The sequence below is a fragment of the Mobula birostris genome, chromosome 27 (genome assembly GCF_030028105.1).
Source record: "Mobula birostris isolate sMobBir1 chromosome 27, sMobBir1.hap1, whole genome shotgun sequence".
Lineage (NCBI taxonomy): Eukaryota > Metazoa > Chordata > Chondrichthyes > Myliobatiformes > Myliobatidae > Mobula > Mobula birostris.
In genome coordinates, this window is record NC_092396.1 from 4,221,509 (window position 1) to 4,237,058 (window position 15,550).

At 45.7% G+C, this 15,550-nt stretch overlaps 1 protein-coding gene across 3 annotated transcripts in view; it reads right to left on the reverse strand.

The window, feature by feature from the left end:
• Positions 1-15,007, reverse strand: part of ptpn11b (protein tyrosine phosphatase non-receptor type 11b) — a 149,349-nt gene extending 134,342 nt beyond the window's left edge. For 2 of the 3 annotated variants that reach the window (XM_072245377.1, XM_072245375.1), the window contains exon 1: positions 12,544-12,725. In XM_072245377.1, the coding sequence (XP_072101478.1) occupies positions 12,544-12,599 (56 nt within the window). In that variant the 5' untranslated portion in view covers positions 12,600-12,725. Of the gene's footprint in view, positions 1-12,543; positions 12,726-14,878 lie in introns of those variants that run through there. The other variant, XM_072245378.1, reaches the window with a different exon arrangement.
• Between the last annotated feature and the right edge of the window lie 543 nt (positions 15,008-15,550).

A 15,550-nucleotide genomic window follows, 5' to 3' on the forward strand; every position in this document is an offset into this window, starting at 1 on the left:
TTGTAGGGGATTCATAGCCCATTCTTTAGTTACAGCCTTCAGCATTTTGGGCATCGAAGGAGAGAGGAAGAGGAGAGCCATCCGCAGTACCACCGATGCAACAGAGAGGGCCTCAAGAAGGCTGTGGCTCAAAAGAGGGGAGCCATGGAGTCATAAGTAGCTAGCCATCTGGACACAAGCTGGGGTCTGATCAGCCCCGGCTGAGTCACTTGTATTATGTTGAAAGACCCGAAACACCCGATGATTCCAGGAACATCACTGAAGATGTGTCCAGAAGCATCAACAGATGTATGTACACAGAATGTACCAAAAGAATGAAAATGAAAAGCCCGTGATAATTTTACTTGGTGCAAGATATATAAAGTATCTGCTGTAAAATCAACCTACTAGTATGATTTTACGAACTAGTCAAAATGAAAGAAGCATCATTACTATGGGTCCACTTTCTTCAACAACCAAGTTTAATTCAAGCTGGCATTGATCAAATCCAAACTAAACCTCTTAAAAGGATAGGATCACTAGTTTAAACCATTATTCAATTTTTCGAACTTGTTCTAGAAATTGCCAAGAGCAGGAAACTAAATTTTCTAGTGGAGCTCTAGAAGTATAGATGCTCTCTTCCTGTCTACAAGGACACATTTAGCAAGACAGCCAGGAAAATATTAGTGGCAGGAAGAGAAAAAAACAATCTAAATCAATGTGAGGAATCAAGTTTACAGATATAATCCCATGCAAGAAAAAGTTCCATAGCCTCAAATGTATTATTAACATTAGTGAATATTACTAATAATCCTATCGCCTACCAGCACCTCCATTAATTTAACACGTTATTCCATCCAATACACACTGTTATTGATTTCACATAGGACTTGGAATTAATATCCATTTGCCTGATGACAGCTTCACACACTTATCATTATTCCAAGTCTCATTTGTAAACTGCCTTTTCCACAAGCTCCCTTCTGGAAAGCACTATAGGGCTATTAAAACAAAAAAAACACACCACTTTAAAAGTTTCTTCCCCCAGGCAATTAATCTGATCAATTGTTCTAATTATCTCCCTATCCCTTCTATGAATCACTGCCACCCCCCACCGTCACTGCACTATAAACACTCTAAACCACCTTTTACAATGCTGTTTACATTGCAAAATGTGGCCAATCCAGACATGTGAAGTTTGAAGAGGAGGGGTCATCAATCAGATCCACTGCTCAAGGATTAAAAGGTAGCAGCAGGTCGTGGCAGCAAAAAGGTGCTCTGACCAGCGACCATCGATGTTTAGAATTGATTAGTTAGAGCAAATTTAAGAAAGGCAAGCACAAACTCAGTGACCATCGTCAGAGTGGACATGATCAGAGTGGGCTTTAGCTCTTCAAGGTTTCATTGAGGACAGGCTTCACTCAGAGAAAGCAAAGTGAAGAAAAGCTCAAGTTTTTTTTTCCCTCTCAGCTAGGACAGTAGAGATGTCAGGCAGGATAGTGAAATGCTCATCTTGTGGGATGTGGGAAGGCAAGGGGACCTCCAGTGTCCCTAACCACAACAGCGAGAAGCGCATCCAGCTGCAGCTTCTAACAAACTGTGTCAAGGAGTTGGAGCTGGAACTGGATGTACTCTGGATCATTCGGGAGGCTGGGGGGGTGGTGGTGATAGATAGGACATATCGAGAAGTAGTTACACCAAAGGAGCAGGAGACAGGAAACTGGGTGACAGTCAGGAAGGGGAAAGGGGTTAAGGAGCCAGTGTTGAGTACCCCTGCAGCCATCCCCACCTGCAAAAAGTTCATCACTTTGGATACTTATGGGGTGGAGGGGGGTGGTTAACCTAACAGAGGAAAGTCACAGTGAATCTGGCACTGAATCTGCCTCTGTGACTCAGAAGGGAAAGGGAGGGAGGAGAGGCATGCTGTGATGATAGGGGAATCATTCATTAGGGGAACAGACAGGCGGTTCTGTGGGTGAGAATGAGATTCCCAGATGGTATGTTGCCACCTGGGTGTCAGGATCCATGATATCTCAGATTGAGTCCTCGGCACTCTTAAGTGGGAAGGTGGACAGCCAGAAGTCGTGGTCCATGTAAGTACTAATGGCATGGGTAGGACAAGTGAAGAGGTTCTGCATAGGGAGTTCAGGGAATTAGGTGCCAAGTTAAAGGGCAGAACCTCTAGGGTTGTGATCTCAGGATTGCTACCCGTGCCACGTGCTAGTGAGGCCAGAAGTAGGAAGATTACACAGGTTAATACGTGGCTAAGGAGTTGATGCAGGAGGGAGGGCATAAGATTTTTGGATCATTGGGCTCCCTTCCAGGGAAGGTGGGACCTGTACATAAGGGACGGTTTGTACCTGAACAGGAGAGGGGCTAATGTCTTAGCGGTAAGGTTTGTTAATGCTGCACAGTGGACTTTAAACTAGAGTTGCAGGGCGATGGGAACCAGAGTGCCATAACAGTTAGTGCAGAGGTAGAGGAGGCAGATGTTGGTAAGACCTCAAAGTTAGGAATAAAAAAAGTTGAGTATGGTGTGACTAGTGTCCTGAGTTGCCTGTATTTCAATGTAAGAATTATCGTAGGAAAGATGGATGATAGTGCTGAAGATGAGGTAGCTGGTTTACAAAGAGAGGCAATGCAGAGTGAGGAGAGGCTGCTGATAGGGCAAAATTGCAGACAACAGGATGAGTTGCAGTGGTAAAGGCAGTCAAAACTGAAAAGGATGAATATAGGACTGAAGGTGTATTTGAATATGTGCAGTATATGGAATAAGGTAGATGAACTTGCAACACTTGCAGATTGACATGTTTGATGTAGGCATCACTGAATCATGGCTGAAAGATTGTAGCTGGGAGCTTAATGTCCAAGGATACACATTGTATCGAAAGTATGGGCAGGAAAGCAGAGGGGGCAGCGTTGCTCTGGTTGGTAAAAAACGAAATCAAATCATAAGAAAGAGGTGACTACATAATACCCTACAACACATCTTTAAATGTGAAATACCCTTAGAGAGTAAGACCATATATTTTGGGTATATACTCAAGAATGGTTGAAAAGAAATAAATATCAGCTGGTGGCTGGTAAAAAGACCCTTACCAGGAAATGGTTATCACAGGAGAGCCCAACTTTAAATGTATGGATGGAAATTACAATGGACATTTACAAAATGGAGAAGATAACAGCGTCTGTTAATCATAAGTTGGAACACAACAATTTTATTCATACTGGAAAAAATGGTTTAACTACATAACACCTCATAGGCTGATTTTACTCCCACAAGTCAATGAATATGTTGTAAAAAAAATCACTCCCTACTCTGTACATATTTTTCTTCTTTTGATTGTTCTTTCTTCCCTCTCCTTTCTATAGGTGTATACCTTGGATAAATATTATGTGGAGATTTGTGTCAAATATGATTATGTGATATATATGTACAGTATCTGAAATACATCTTACGGAAATGTTTGTTTGATGATGAAATTCAATAAAAAAAAATAAATTACAAAAAAAAGAAAGAAAGAGGTGACGTAAGGTCAGAAAGTCAATTTGAATAGAACTGCAATGGTAAAAAGGCCCCGATGGGAGTTGTATACAGACCCCCAAACAATAGCAAGGATGTGGCCTACAAATTATAACAAGAGAAAGAAAATGCATGCCAAAAGGGCAATGTTACAATAGTCAAGGGGGGTCTTCGATATGTAGGTAGATTGGGAAAATCAGTTTGGTGCTAGATTCCAGGAGGGGGATTTTCTAGAGTGCCTACAAGATGGCTTTTTAGAGCAGCTCGTGGTTGAGCTCACTAGAGGATCAGTTATTCTGGAGTGCGTGCTGTGAATGAACCAGAACTGATTAGGGAACCCAAGGTAAAAGAATCCTTAGGGGCAAGTTCACCCTGAAATTTGAGGAGAAGCTACAATCAGATGTATCAGTATTACAGTAGAGTAAAGGGAATTACAGTGGCATGAAAGAAGAGCTGGCCAGGATTGATTAGAAAAGAACACTGGCGGGGATAAAGGCAGAGCAGCCATGGCTGGAATTTCTGGAAACAATTCAGGAACACGGGATATATACATCTCAAAGACGATTGAGTTTTCTAAAGGTAAGATGAACAACCATGGCAAACAAAAGAAGTCAAAGCCAACATGAAAGTCAAAGAGAGGGGCATATAATACAACGAAAAATAGTTGGATGTCAGAGGATTGGGAAGCTTTTAAAAACCAACAGCAAGCAACGAAAAAAGTCATTAAGAAAGTAAAGATGAAATATGAAAGTCAGTTAGCCAATAATATAAAAGAAGATACCAACAGTTTCTTCAGATACTCGAAGTGTAAAAGAGAGGCAAAAGTTGATATCGGACCACTCAAGAACACTCCTGAAGAGGCAGGAATGGGCGACAACAAAACGACGGAAGAATTGAATTAGTATTTTGCATCAGCCTTCACTGTGGAAGACACTAACAGTATAGTGGAAGCTCCAGGTGTCAGAGGGCATGAAGTGTGTGACATTACCATAACTAGAGAGAAGGCTCTTAGGAAACTCAGAGGCCTGAAGGTAGACAAGTCACCTGGACCAGATGTTGTACACCCCAGAATTACAAAAGAGGTGGCCGAAGAGATCGTGGAGGAATTAGTAATGATCTTTCAAGAATTACTGGATTCTGGAATTGTCCAGAAGACTGGAAAATTGCAAATATCACTCCACTCTTCAGGAAGGGAGAGAGGCAGAAGAAAGGAAACCATAAGCCAGTTAGTCTGACCTTTGTGGCTGGTAAAACATTGGAGTTGATTATTAAGGATGAGGTCTCAGGGTACTTAGAAGTACATAATAAAACAGGCTGTAGTCAGCATGGTTTTCTCAAGGGAAAACCTTGCCTAACCATTCTGTGGAACTCCTTGAAGAAATAACAAACAGGATAGACAAAGGAGAATCGGTTGATGTTGTATACTTGGATTTTCAGAAGGCTTTTGACAAGGTGCCACACACGAGGTTGCTTAACAACGAGACCATGGTATTACAGGTAAGATTCTAGCATTGATAAAGCAGTGGCTGATTGGCAGGAAGCAAAGAAAGGCCTTCTCTGGCTGGCTGCTAGTGAATAGTGGTGTTCCACAGGGGTCTGTGTAGGGACTGAATCTTTTTACTTTATATGTCAATGACTTGGATGATAGAATTGATGACTTCATATCAAAGTTTGCAGATGATATGAAGATAGATGGAAGGGCAAATAGTTTTGAGGAAGGAGAAAGGCGACAGAGGACATACAGATTAGGAGAATGGGCAAAAAATGTCACGTGGAATGCAGACTCAGGAAGTGTATGGTCATGCACTTTAGTAGAAGAAATGAAAAGGTTGACTATTTGCTAAATGGAGAGAAAATACAAAAAAAATGAGGTGCAAAGGGACTTGGAAGTCCTTGCGCAGGACTCCTTAAAAGTTAATTTGCAGGTGAGTCTGAGGTGAGGAAGGCAATTGCATTGTTTGCATTTATTGCAAGAGGACTAGAATTTAAAGCAAGGATATAATGTTGAAACTTTATGAAGCACCGGTGAGGCCTCACTTGAAGAATTGAGAGCAGGTTTGGGCCCTTATCTTAGAAAGGATGTGCTGAAACTGGAGGGGGTTTAAAGGAGGTTCATGAAAATGATTTCAGGATTGAATGGCTTGTCATATGAAGAGCATTTGACAGCCCTGGGCCTGTATTCACGAGAATTCAGAAGAATGAGGGGTGACCTTGTTGAAACCTATCAAACAGTGAAAGGCCTTGATAGAATAGATGTGGAGAGGATGTTTCCTATGGTGGGTGAGTCTAAGACCAGAGGAACACAGGCTCAGAATAGATGGGTGTCTCTTTAGAAGCGAGATAAGGAAGAATTTCTTTAGCCAGAGGGTGGTGAATCTGTAGAATTCCTTGCTTCAGGCAGCTGTGGAGGCCAAGTCTTTACGTATATTTAAGGCAGAGGTTGTTAGATTCTTCATTAGTCAGGGCATGAAGAGATAAGGGGAGAAGGCTTACAGGAAAGTTGTATCAGCCATGATGAAATGGCGGATCAGACTCAATGGGCCAAATAGCCTAATGCTGCTCCTACATCTTATGGTAAATACATGCTGGTAATTATGCATATTTTATTCCATATCCATGCTTTAACCTCTAACTTTCTACTATAATTTTTATTCTTCATCATTTTTGAATGTTGTTTTTTGTTGCAAGTTGTGCCAGCACATCACAGCAAATTCCTAATACATGTGAATGCAGGTATATGATGAATGAAGATGATCCTTTATCATCATATCTCAGAGCTTACACATACAACCAACTACTTAACCTCTGAAAATATACCGTCCAAAAACGTTGCGTGACACTCAGTGATAGACTTCCTTCGGTCCTTAACTACAAGCTAGAGGAAGACCAGATCCAACAGCAGGAACAAGCACAACTCTACAAGCTCAGCAGGTGTTAAAGGGTGCTAGCTATTATTGGACTGATTATTTCAATGCCCCAATGTAACATTTTAGTAATGTGATGTGAATTCATGAAATGAAGATGTTCCCTTGCAGTAGAACTCATATGACTGCATCACTGCACTGCAGGAAGCTGCTTATCTCCAGAAAGTGATCATGGAAAATCGATCATTTAGTACAATCTGTGTGGTGTAGTACATTTCAAGATTTAATAATGCTTACATGTGGGCCTGTCTTTTTTGTTACCTCATACTTGTTTTTAAAGCTCTCAATGGTCTGGGACCGGAGTACATCACAGAATCGCTTTAGTTATATAATCCAGGTCAAGTTCTCAGGTCTCCTTCCACTGGTCTCTTAAATTTAAACAATCTCCCTCAAAAGATAATTAGCAAGTTGGCTTTTTTTTAAACCACGCTCCTTAACTGTGGAATTCAATAGTGAAAACACTAAGGGATTTAGTTGATCCTTTTAAGTAATAGCTCAAAACCTATTTATTTTACTTTGCTTTTAACTAACATCTTTTTGTCTTTTATTTACATGTTTGCACTTTGAACTACATTGTTTGTATGAATAGTGCTCTATATACAAATTATTATTAGGTAACTCATCTAACAGTCCAAAACCTTGATAAACCTCCCTTTCATTTCCAGATACTGCTTCTATAGTGGATAAACAAATGCAGGAATGCATCTGTGGCTGATTATCTAAGTATCTACATGATGTTACTGTAGCTGTGAAGAGCTTACCTTATTCATTAGACCTTGCCTCTGCACTCAATGCATTTATGGGCCTTATCATCTTTAACTGGAATGCAAACTAACATCCTGCCAGTGCAATGCTAATGGAAATTTTGTTTCACAGCATTAAGCGGTATGTAATGGAGGTAGAAACATTGGGAACTTTTAAGAGACATTTAGATAAGCACATGAATGTGAGGAAAATGAAGTGTTATGGATATTGTGCAGGCAGAAGGAATTGGTTTAGTTAGCCATTTGATTACTAATTTAATTGGTTTAGCACAACATTATAATTTCACCATCGACGGCACCAAGTCCAGCTGCGAAAGGAGACTTGTGCATGAGGCTAGCAACTCCATCCCATAATAATCCAGTGTTACAGAAATGCCAAGAGATGCCTCATTCCCAGGAGACGAAGGATCTTCGCCTAGAAGACATATGAAGTCATGTGGTGAGAGCCGCTAGTTCATGGAAACCACAAGACTGATCAAACTTCTATCATCCAGGACCACCACCAGACTGGCCCAAACTTGATGAAACATTTCTTACACTATGTATAACCTATGTATAAAACAAAACATGTTTTAAGAGCATGATAGCAGATAGGGTGCACCTGGCAATGACCTCAAAAGATCTTCCTGTTTGGAAACTTAGTATTTGCAAACTTCAACGTGATAAGAACTCTTCAAGTTTGTGAGGCTGCATGAAAGGCAATAAGTTATGAAGGAAGGTCACAGACCTTTGGTGCTGACTGCTGCGCTTTCAAAAGACGATGCCTCACCTTTTGACTTTTGCCATCATTTCAGACTTTCAACATCTCTAGGTTTTATTTGATTTTTGTCTGCAGCATCACTTGGGCACTGTTTCTGCAATTAACTTACTTGGGACTCTGAGAAGAGTGTAAGAACAGCAAGGTCTCCAAGGGTGAGTGAAAACATTATTAACATATTAGGTGGACCTCACATTCCATGACAAAAGTTTGGATTGTCTGGCTGTCTTTGTCATCTTTTAAATACTAAAAAAAAATTTCAAAGTTAATTCACATTTCCAAATTTTAAAAAGAGAGGAAAAAGAAATAAATAGCTAGTCTGGCACAATCACTGTACAAAGAACTCTATATACTGTGTCAACACACACAGAATGCTGGAGGAACTCGGCAGGCCAGGCAGCATCTATGGAAATGGATAACTAGTTTATGTTTCAGGCCAAGACTTTTCATCAGAACTGGAAGGTGGGGCGGGGGGGGGGGGGCGCAAAGATACCAGAATAAAAAGATACAAGGAAGGGAAGGAGGACAAGCTAGGTGATAGGTGAAGCCAGGGGGGTGGGAAAGGTAAAAGGCTGGAGAAGAAGGAATCTGATAGAAGAGAGTGGACCATGGGATAAAGGGAAGAAGGAGGGAATGCAGGGGGAGGTGATAGGCAGGTAAAAAGAGGTAAGAGGTCAGACTGAGGAACAGAAGAAGAGGGTTTGGGGAGAGAAATCGATGCTAATGCCATCAGGTTGGATGCTACCCAGATGAAGTATGAGATCTCAACCCTGAGAGTAGCCTCATTGCAACAAAAGAGAAGTCTATGTTGGAATAGGAATACAGATAGGAATTAAAACAGTTGGTCACTGGGACATTCCGCATTTGGCAGATGGACCAGAGGTGCTCGACAAAGCAGTCTCCCAACCTAAATTGGGTCTCAGCATTGTAGAGGGGGCTATATCAGGAGCACCTGATACAATAGATGGCCCCAACAGATTCGCAGGTGAAGTGCTGCCTCACCTGGAAGGCCTGTTTGGGGCCCTGACTAGAGGCGAGGAGAAAGTAAATGGGCAAATATACCATTTCTGTCATTTTCTGGAGGGATATTAGTGGAGAGGGATGAATGGATAAGGGAATCACAGAGGGCGTGATCCCTGTGTAAAGTAAGAGTGGAGTGGGGAAAGTAAGGATGTGTTTAGCGGTAGGATCCCTTTGAAAATGGTGGAAGTTGCAGAGAATGATGTTTTGGATGTGGAAGCTCATGGGGTGGTAGACAAGGACAGGAGGAACTTTATCCTTGTTAAGGCAGCTGGAAGATGGGGAGAATACGGATGTCCTGGAAATGGTGGAGATGTGGGAGAGAGTGGCATCAATAGTGAAGGAAGGGAAACCCTGTTCTTTGAAGGAGGAGGATATCTCTGATGTCCTTGAAAGAAAAGCCTCATGCTGGGATCAGATGTGGCTAAGACAAATAGCATTTTTACAAGAGACAAGGTGGGAAGAAGTATAGCCAAGGTAACTGTGGATACAGTTGAAAGGTTCATACAGTGTCAAGATATGTTTGCTGTCCCTTAGAAAACCACGAGTAATCTTTGGTTGACCATCTTTGTTCAATGAAATCAGGTCAGACAGACAATGAAGCCTACCTTAGACACTTACTGACATGTCAATACTCGTATCCCACTAGAATGGCTCAGAATTAAATCTTGTAATCTGATGAAGTTTCTTAAAACTAAAGATGTTAGTTCCAAGCTTGCACAAGATACTATACTGTCCATATTAACCATATCCCCCTCATGATTTTATAAACTTCTAAACAAAATTACCCCTCATTCTCCTACACTGCGGGGAATAAAGATCCAGTATGGCTGACCTCTTTCTAAAACTCAGGCTCTCTGATCCAGGCAGTATCCTTATAAATCTGTTCTGCATTCCTTCCAGTTTGATGATGCCTTTCCTATAGTAGATGATCAAGACTGTACACAATACTCTATCTCATTGCAGCATAATGTTTTTATTATAAAATCAATATCACGTGCTATAAAGTCAGGGCAAAGAGGCACAACCTTATAAAGATGTTTAAAATTATGAGAGGAGGAGAAGAAGGTGGAGGATAAGTCTTTTTTCCAGGGTAAGGGAGTCTAAAACCAGGGCATGTTTAGATTGAGAGGGGAAAGACTTAAGAGTCAAAGGGACAATTTTTTCCACAGAGAGTGAAGAGTTGATGGAGCAAGCTGCCAGAGGAAGTGGTTGAGGCAGGTGCAATAGTTTAATTTTAAGATGCACTTGGATAAGTACATGGAGGGGCGAGGCTTAAAACAGGAAATTTGGTCTAGCTGGGTGGGCACTGTGTTCAGCATGGACTTGTTGAGCTGAAGGATCTGTATCTGTACTATATTGCTCTATGACAAACCTATCAGCCCAGAAATCAATATAGCAGACAGAGACACAAGAGACTGATGTTAGTGGAATCTGGAACAACACACAAACTGCTGGAGGATCCAGGAGGTCAGGCAGCAACTTAAAGGGAAATGACAATTGACATTTTTGGGTCAAGAATGGTTTTGATGTGAAATACCAACTGTCCACTTTCTTCTACACATATTACACAAACCACTTAGTTGCTCGGGCAATTTATTTATTTATTTAAAGAAACATTTCCGGCTCAACAACCCACCGATTAACCTCAGCCTATTTAATCACAGGACAATTTACAATGACCAATTAACCTACTACTCAGTACATCTTTAGACTGAGAGAGGAAATCCATGCATATCACTGGGAGAATGTACAGACTTCTTACAGAGGAAGCCAGAATTGAACTCCAACACCCTGACCTATAATAGCATCACACTAACCACTACAATAATTTACCTGTGCACAAAATAATCCTAATTCCTCTGAACCTTCAAATCCCCTGTCATTCTAAAAAGATGACACACTGCCTTTTACTTTTTTTAAAATGGAAGTACACAAGTTTAAGTTTACAGGAATACACATGAATACAGCCAAATGAAAGTTTTGCTCCAGAGCCAAGATACAAAACACAGTACCAATAGTCACATAGCACAAGGCACATATAGGAGAGCAAGCACGTAAGATATCACTAAAATACAGTCACACAAAAAAGTGAATTCCTGTTTTTTTGGTCCATGGATTTTGCAGCACTCTGCAGTCAAACACAATACAGCTTGTCTTCTGCTGAGCAAACACTGGGGGGCAGCACTGACTCCAGCATGGACACCGCACCACCCTACCTCTGGTTGAGTGCAACAACTCTGCGCCTCTCTCCTGGGCGGCTGTAAATAGGTGACACCGTGGCTTGAGGCCAAGTCCTTGCACCCCCATCGTCGGCCCCTAATGGCGGCCAATAACTTAGTGAATCGGACTTGCAATCAAAAGAAAGACAACTAAGCTGATCACTCACACAAGAGAAATCCAAGCAATAGACACAAAATGCTGGAGTAAATCAACAGGCCAGACAGCATCAATGGAAAAAAGTACAATCAACATTTCAGGCTGAGACCCTTCAGCAGGACTCAATGATCAGATGATCACTGTTAGACTGCACACTGTCTTCACAGACCAATTCCTCCACTACCTCACTGATGTAGGCAGCAGCACAAGCCACACCAAGTCCAGATCCTTCAGTTTCTCCGACAATGAGCAACTCACTAATGGGGTGGACCTGCAGTACTTAAGTTTTTCAATGTCTAGCAGGATTTTGCAATTGCAAAAAAATGTTTAAAAAGGACAGTAACACCTTTGGTTGACCCTGTAGAAGCCACTACTACTACTACGTCGACTCAGGCCTTGGGGGCCGGCGTCGGGCACGATGACGAACTCTCCACTTCTCCCTCTCCCTCACCAGTGTGTTCAGTTCATCTACATTAGCCGCACCGCTGTCTTCTAGGAGCCTGTTGACCATAGTCTTAGGAGGGCGCCCAGGGTTCATCCTCCCATGCTTGGACTCCCATATGATGACTAGGCTGGCAGGTAGCTCGGGGTGGCATAGACAGTGCCCCGTTAGTTGCAGTCTTCTCGCCTCAATTTTAGTGGTGAGCATTGGTAGGTCGTCACAGAGCTCGACGTTCGTCATGTGCTGTTGCCAACTCACCTCAAGAGCCAGCCGGAGCATTCGTGTATAGCAACCACCTAGAGACTTTCGCATAGTCTTGGTGAGTGTCCACGTCTTGTATCCGTACGTGAGAATGGACTCTGTGACTGCTATGAAGATCCGCTTTTTAAGGTTTGACTTCCAGATTTCCTTCATGTCGTTCATAGCCCTCCACGCCAGCACCATCCGTATCTGTAGAAGCCACTGCGATTGAACGCACCGCCAACTTACCGGAAACCCACTATCTAGGAAGCAGAGAACTTTGCATTTTCCCTGATTATATTCTATTTGCCATATTGCTGAACATTCAGTTACAAATCTGAGTTTATTGGCATGCGTATAAGAACGGTGAGGAACAAGTACAATGAAAAACTTGCCTGTAGCAGCTTCACAGGCATGTATATTCATACAACATAGAATATAAATTATACAGAAGGTACAGATTACATTTTCCACAGGCGCAACTTTAGCAATGACCTATCCATTTCACTGCTCACCTTAAGCTACTTGGCCTAAGCAAGATGCAGCATCCAACATCAATTTCACTTGGCATTCATATATGGGCAGACACATTTTTCCACAGACTATAATGGGAGCTCGGGAACAAATCCCACATCAGACAATGGTCTAATCTGGGAGCTCAGGTTTGTAATCTGTGTAATATACTAGTGATACTAAACCTGATTCTGAATGTAGAGAAAACCAGAGAGGAAGTGGTGACTGTGGTAGGGAGGAACAGACACAGAGGAGGGGGTGAAGGGGAAGGGGTGTTATTGCATCGGGGAAGGGTGGGTTAGAGTCATTAGTCCCAAATCCATTGACACCTGGAAAATGGAGGGAAGCGGAGGTAGGAGGGGCTCAGGAGAGGACAGCTCAACTCAGAGAGGAGAAAATGGTAGTGGGATGGGGGAAGGCGAGGGCAGGGATGAGGGTGTCATGACTCAAATGGGGGAGGAGCAGCAGTGTGTAGGGGGATCCAGGGTCTGAGGTGGAGGTGGGGCAAGATAGGTGACCCTGAGGCCGAGGGGATGTGAGGGTGGGTAGCTGACCCCAGGGCTGTGGGGAGGCTGGGAGCCAGTTCGAGCAGATGACACCTGGGCATTGGGAGTGTAGAGCCAGGTAGGTGACCCCCGGGCTGAGGGGAGGGTGGGACTGGGTAGGTGACGCTCAGGCTGAGGGGAGGATGGGACCGGGTAGGTGACCCCTGGGCTGAGGGGAGGATGGGGCTGGGTAGGTGACGCCTGGGCTGAGGGGAGGGTGGAGAGGTGGGACCAGGTAGGTGACGCTCGGGCTGAGGGGAGGGTGGGACTGGGTAGGTGACACCTGGGCTGAGGGGAGGGTGCAACTGGGTGGGTAACGCCCGGGCATTGGGAATGTACAGCTGAGTAGGTGACCCCCGGGCAGAGGGGAGGGTGTGACCGGGTAGGTGACCCCTGGGCTGAGGGGAGGGTGCGACCCGGGTAGGTGACGCCTGGGCTGAGGGGAGGGTGCGACCAGGTAGGTGACGCCCGGGCTGAGGGGAGGGTGCGACCGAGTAGGTGACCCCTGGGCTAAGGGGAGGATGGGGCTGGGTAGGTGAAGCCTGGGCTGAGGGGAGGGTGGAGAGGTAGTACCAGGTAGGTGACGCTCGGGCTGAGGGGAGGGTGGAACTGGGTAGGTGACGCCTGGGCTGAGGGGAGGGTGGAGAGGTGGGACCAGGTAGGTGACGCTCGGGCTGAGGGGAGGGTGGAACTGGGTAGGTGACGCTCGGGCTGAGGGGAGGGTGGGACCGGGTAGGTGACGCCTGATCTGAGGGGAGGGTGGAGAGGTGGGACCGGGTAGGTGACTCTCGGGCTGAGGGGAGGGTGGGACCGGGTAGGTGACGCCTGATCTGAGAGGAGGGTGGAGAGGTGGGACCAGGTAGGTGACTCTCGGGCTGAGGGGAGGGTGGGACCGGGTAGGTGACGCCTGATCTGAGAGGAGGGTGGAGAGGTGGGACCAGGTAGGTGACTCTCGGGCTGAGGGGAGGATGGGACTGGGTAGGTGACCCCTGGGCTGAGGGGAGGATGGGACTGGGTAGGTGACGCCTGGGCTGAGGGGAGGGTGGAGAGGTGCGACCGGGTAGGTGACCCCCGGGCTGAGGGGAGGGTGGGACCGGGTAGGTGACGCCTGATCTGAGGGGAGGGTGGAGAGGTGGGACCAGGTAGGTGACTCTCGGGCTGAGGGGAGGATGGGACTGGGTAGGTGACCCCTGGGCTGAGGGGAGGATGGGACTGGGTAGGTGACGCCTGGGCTGAGGGGAGGGTGGAGAGGTGCGACCGGGTAGGTGACCCACGGGCTGAGGGGAGGGTGGGACCAGGTAGGTGATGCCCTGACTGTCGGGAGGGTGGGGTGGGACTGGGTAGGTGACAGCACCCCCCACCCCACCGGCTGAGGGAAGGTAGGATCGGATAGGTGATCCCCTGACTCAGGGGAGGGTGGAGAGGTGGGATCAGGTAGGTGATCCCCTGACTGAGGGGAGGGTGGGGTGGGACTGGGTAGGTGACCCCCCCCCGGCTGAGGGAAGGTAGTATCGGGTAGGTGAACCCCCGGGCTGAGGGGAGGGGAGGGAGGTAGATCCAGGTAGGTGATCCCCTGACTGAGGGGAGGGGAGGTGAGGCAGGGTAGGTGACCCCCGGCTGAGGGGAGGGTAGGGAGGTAGGAATTCCCACCCCTTCCCCGCCAGGCTGAGGGACCAGGAACTCCAGGTCAGTGGGGAAGGGGGTTTGGGGAGGTCAGCTTCCCCTCGCGGTCACCAACCCGTCACCTTGACCGACCTGTACCGGGGGAGCGCGGACCGCCGGTCTGCCTTACCTCCGGGATGTCATGGCGCTGCCGGGCGGGCGAGGACCGCGCGCGTGGACGCGCACACAACCACCCGCCCCGGTAACCGACCAGCGCGCGCTCTGATCGCCGCGCCCCTGCCAGCCCGACAGCGCCACTCATCGACTCAGCGGCGGCGAAGAAGGTCCTCCCTCCCTCAGTGGCCAATCAGCGCTTTCGTAGGAGCCCCGCCTACCGAGACCGGCAGCCAGGGGTGCGCGCGGGCACGCTCGGGCGTGCGGTTGGTGCGCGCGGAGCCGAGGTCGGAAGGGCCGGATTCTCGCTCTGGAGCTGTGGTTTCGAATCCCGCCCTGAGCCATGCTCAGAAAAACTCCTAACTTCCTCATCCTCTCGGTAGGAAGGCAAATATAATGAACTGCTCGCTGCCGGTGAGAAAACCCAAGTCTCTTTGAGTATCACAATAAAGTATAAAGTAAAACTTGGTAATCTACGAACACTGAAATGCCGCCTTTCTATTTTTCATATAGTTTAATGTTCTCATTATTCGACATCTGATATGTTTTGCCAATTTTCCCTCATTCTAAATTGCCTTGAAGCCTTTTTGCTTCCCACACATAATTTATAATCGCATCCTGTTTAGCGCTGATGACAAACTTTGAAATAAGTCATTGGAGCTGAATTAGATTATTCGGCCCATCGAGT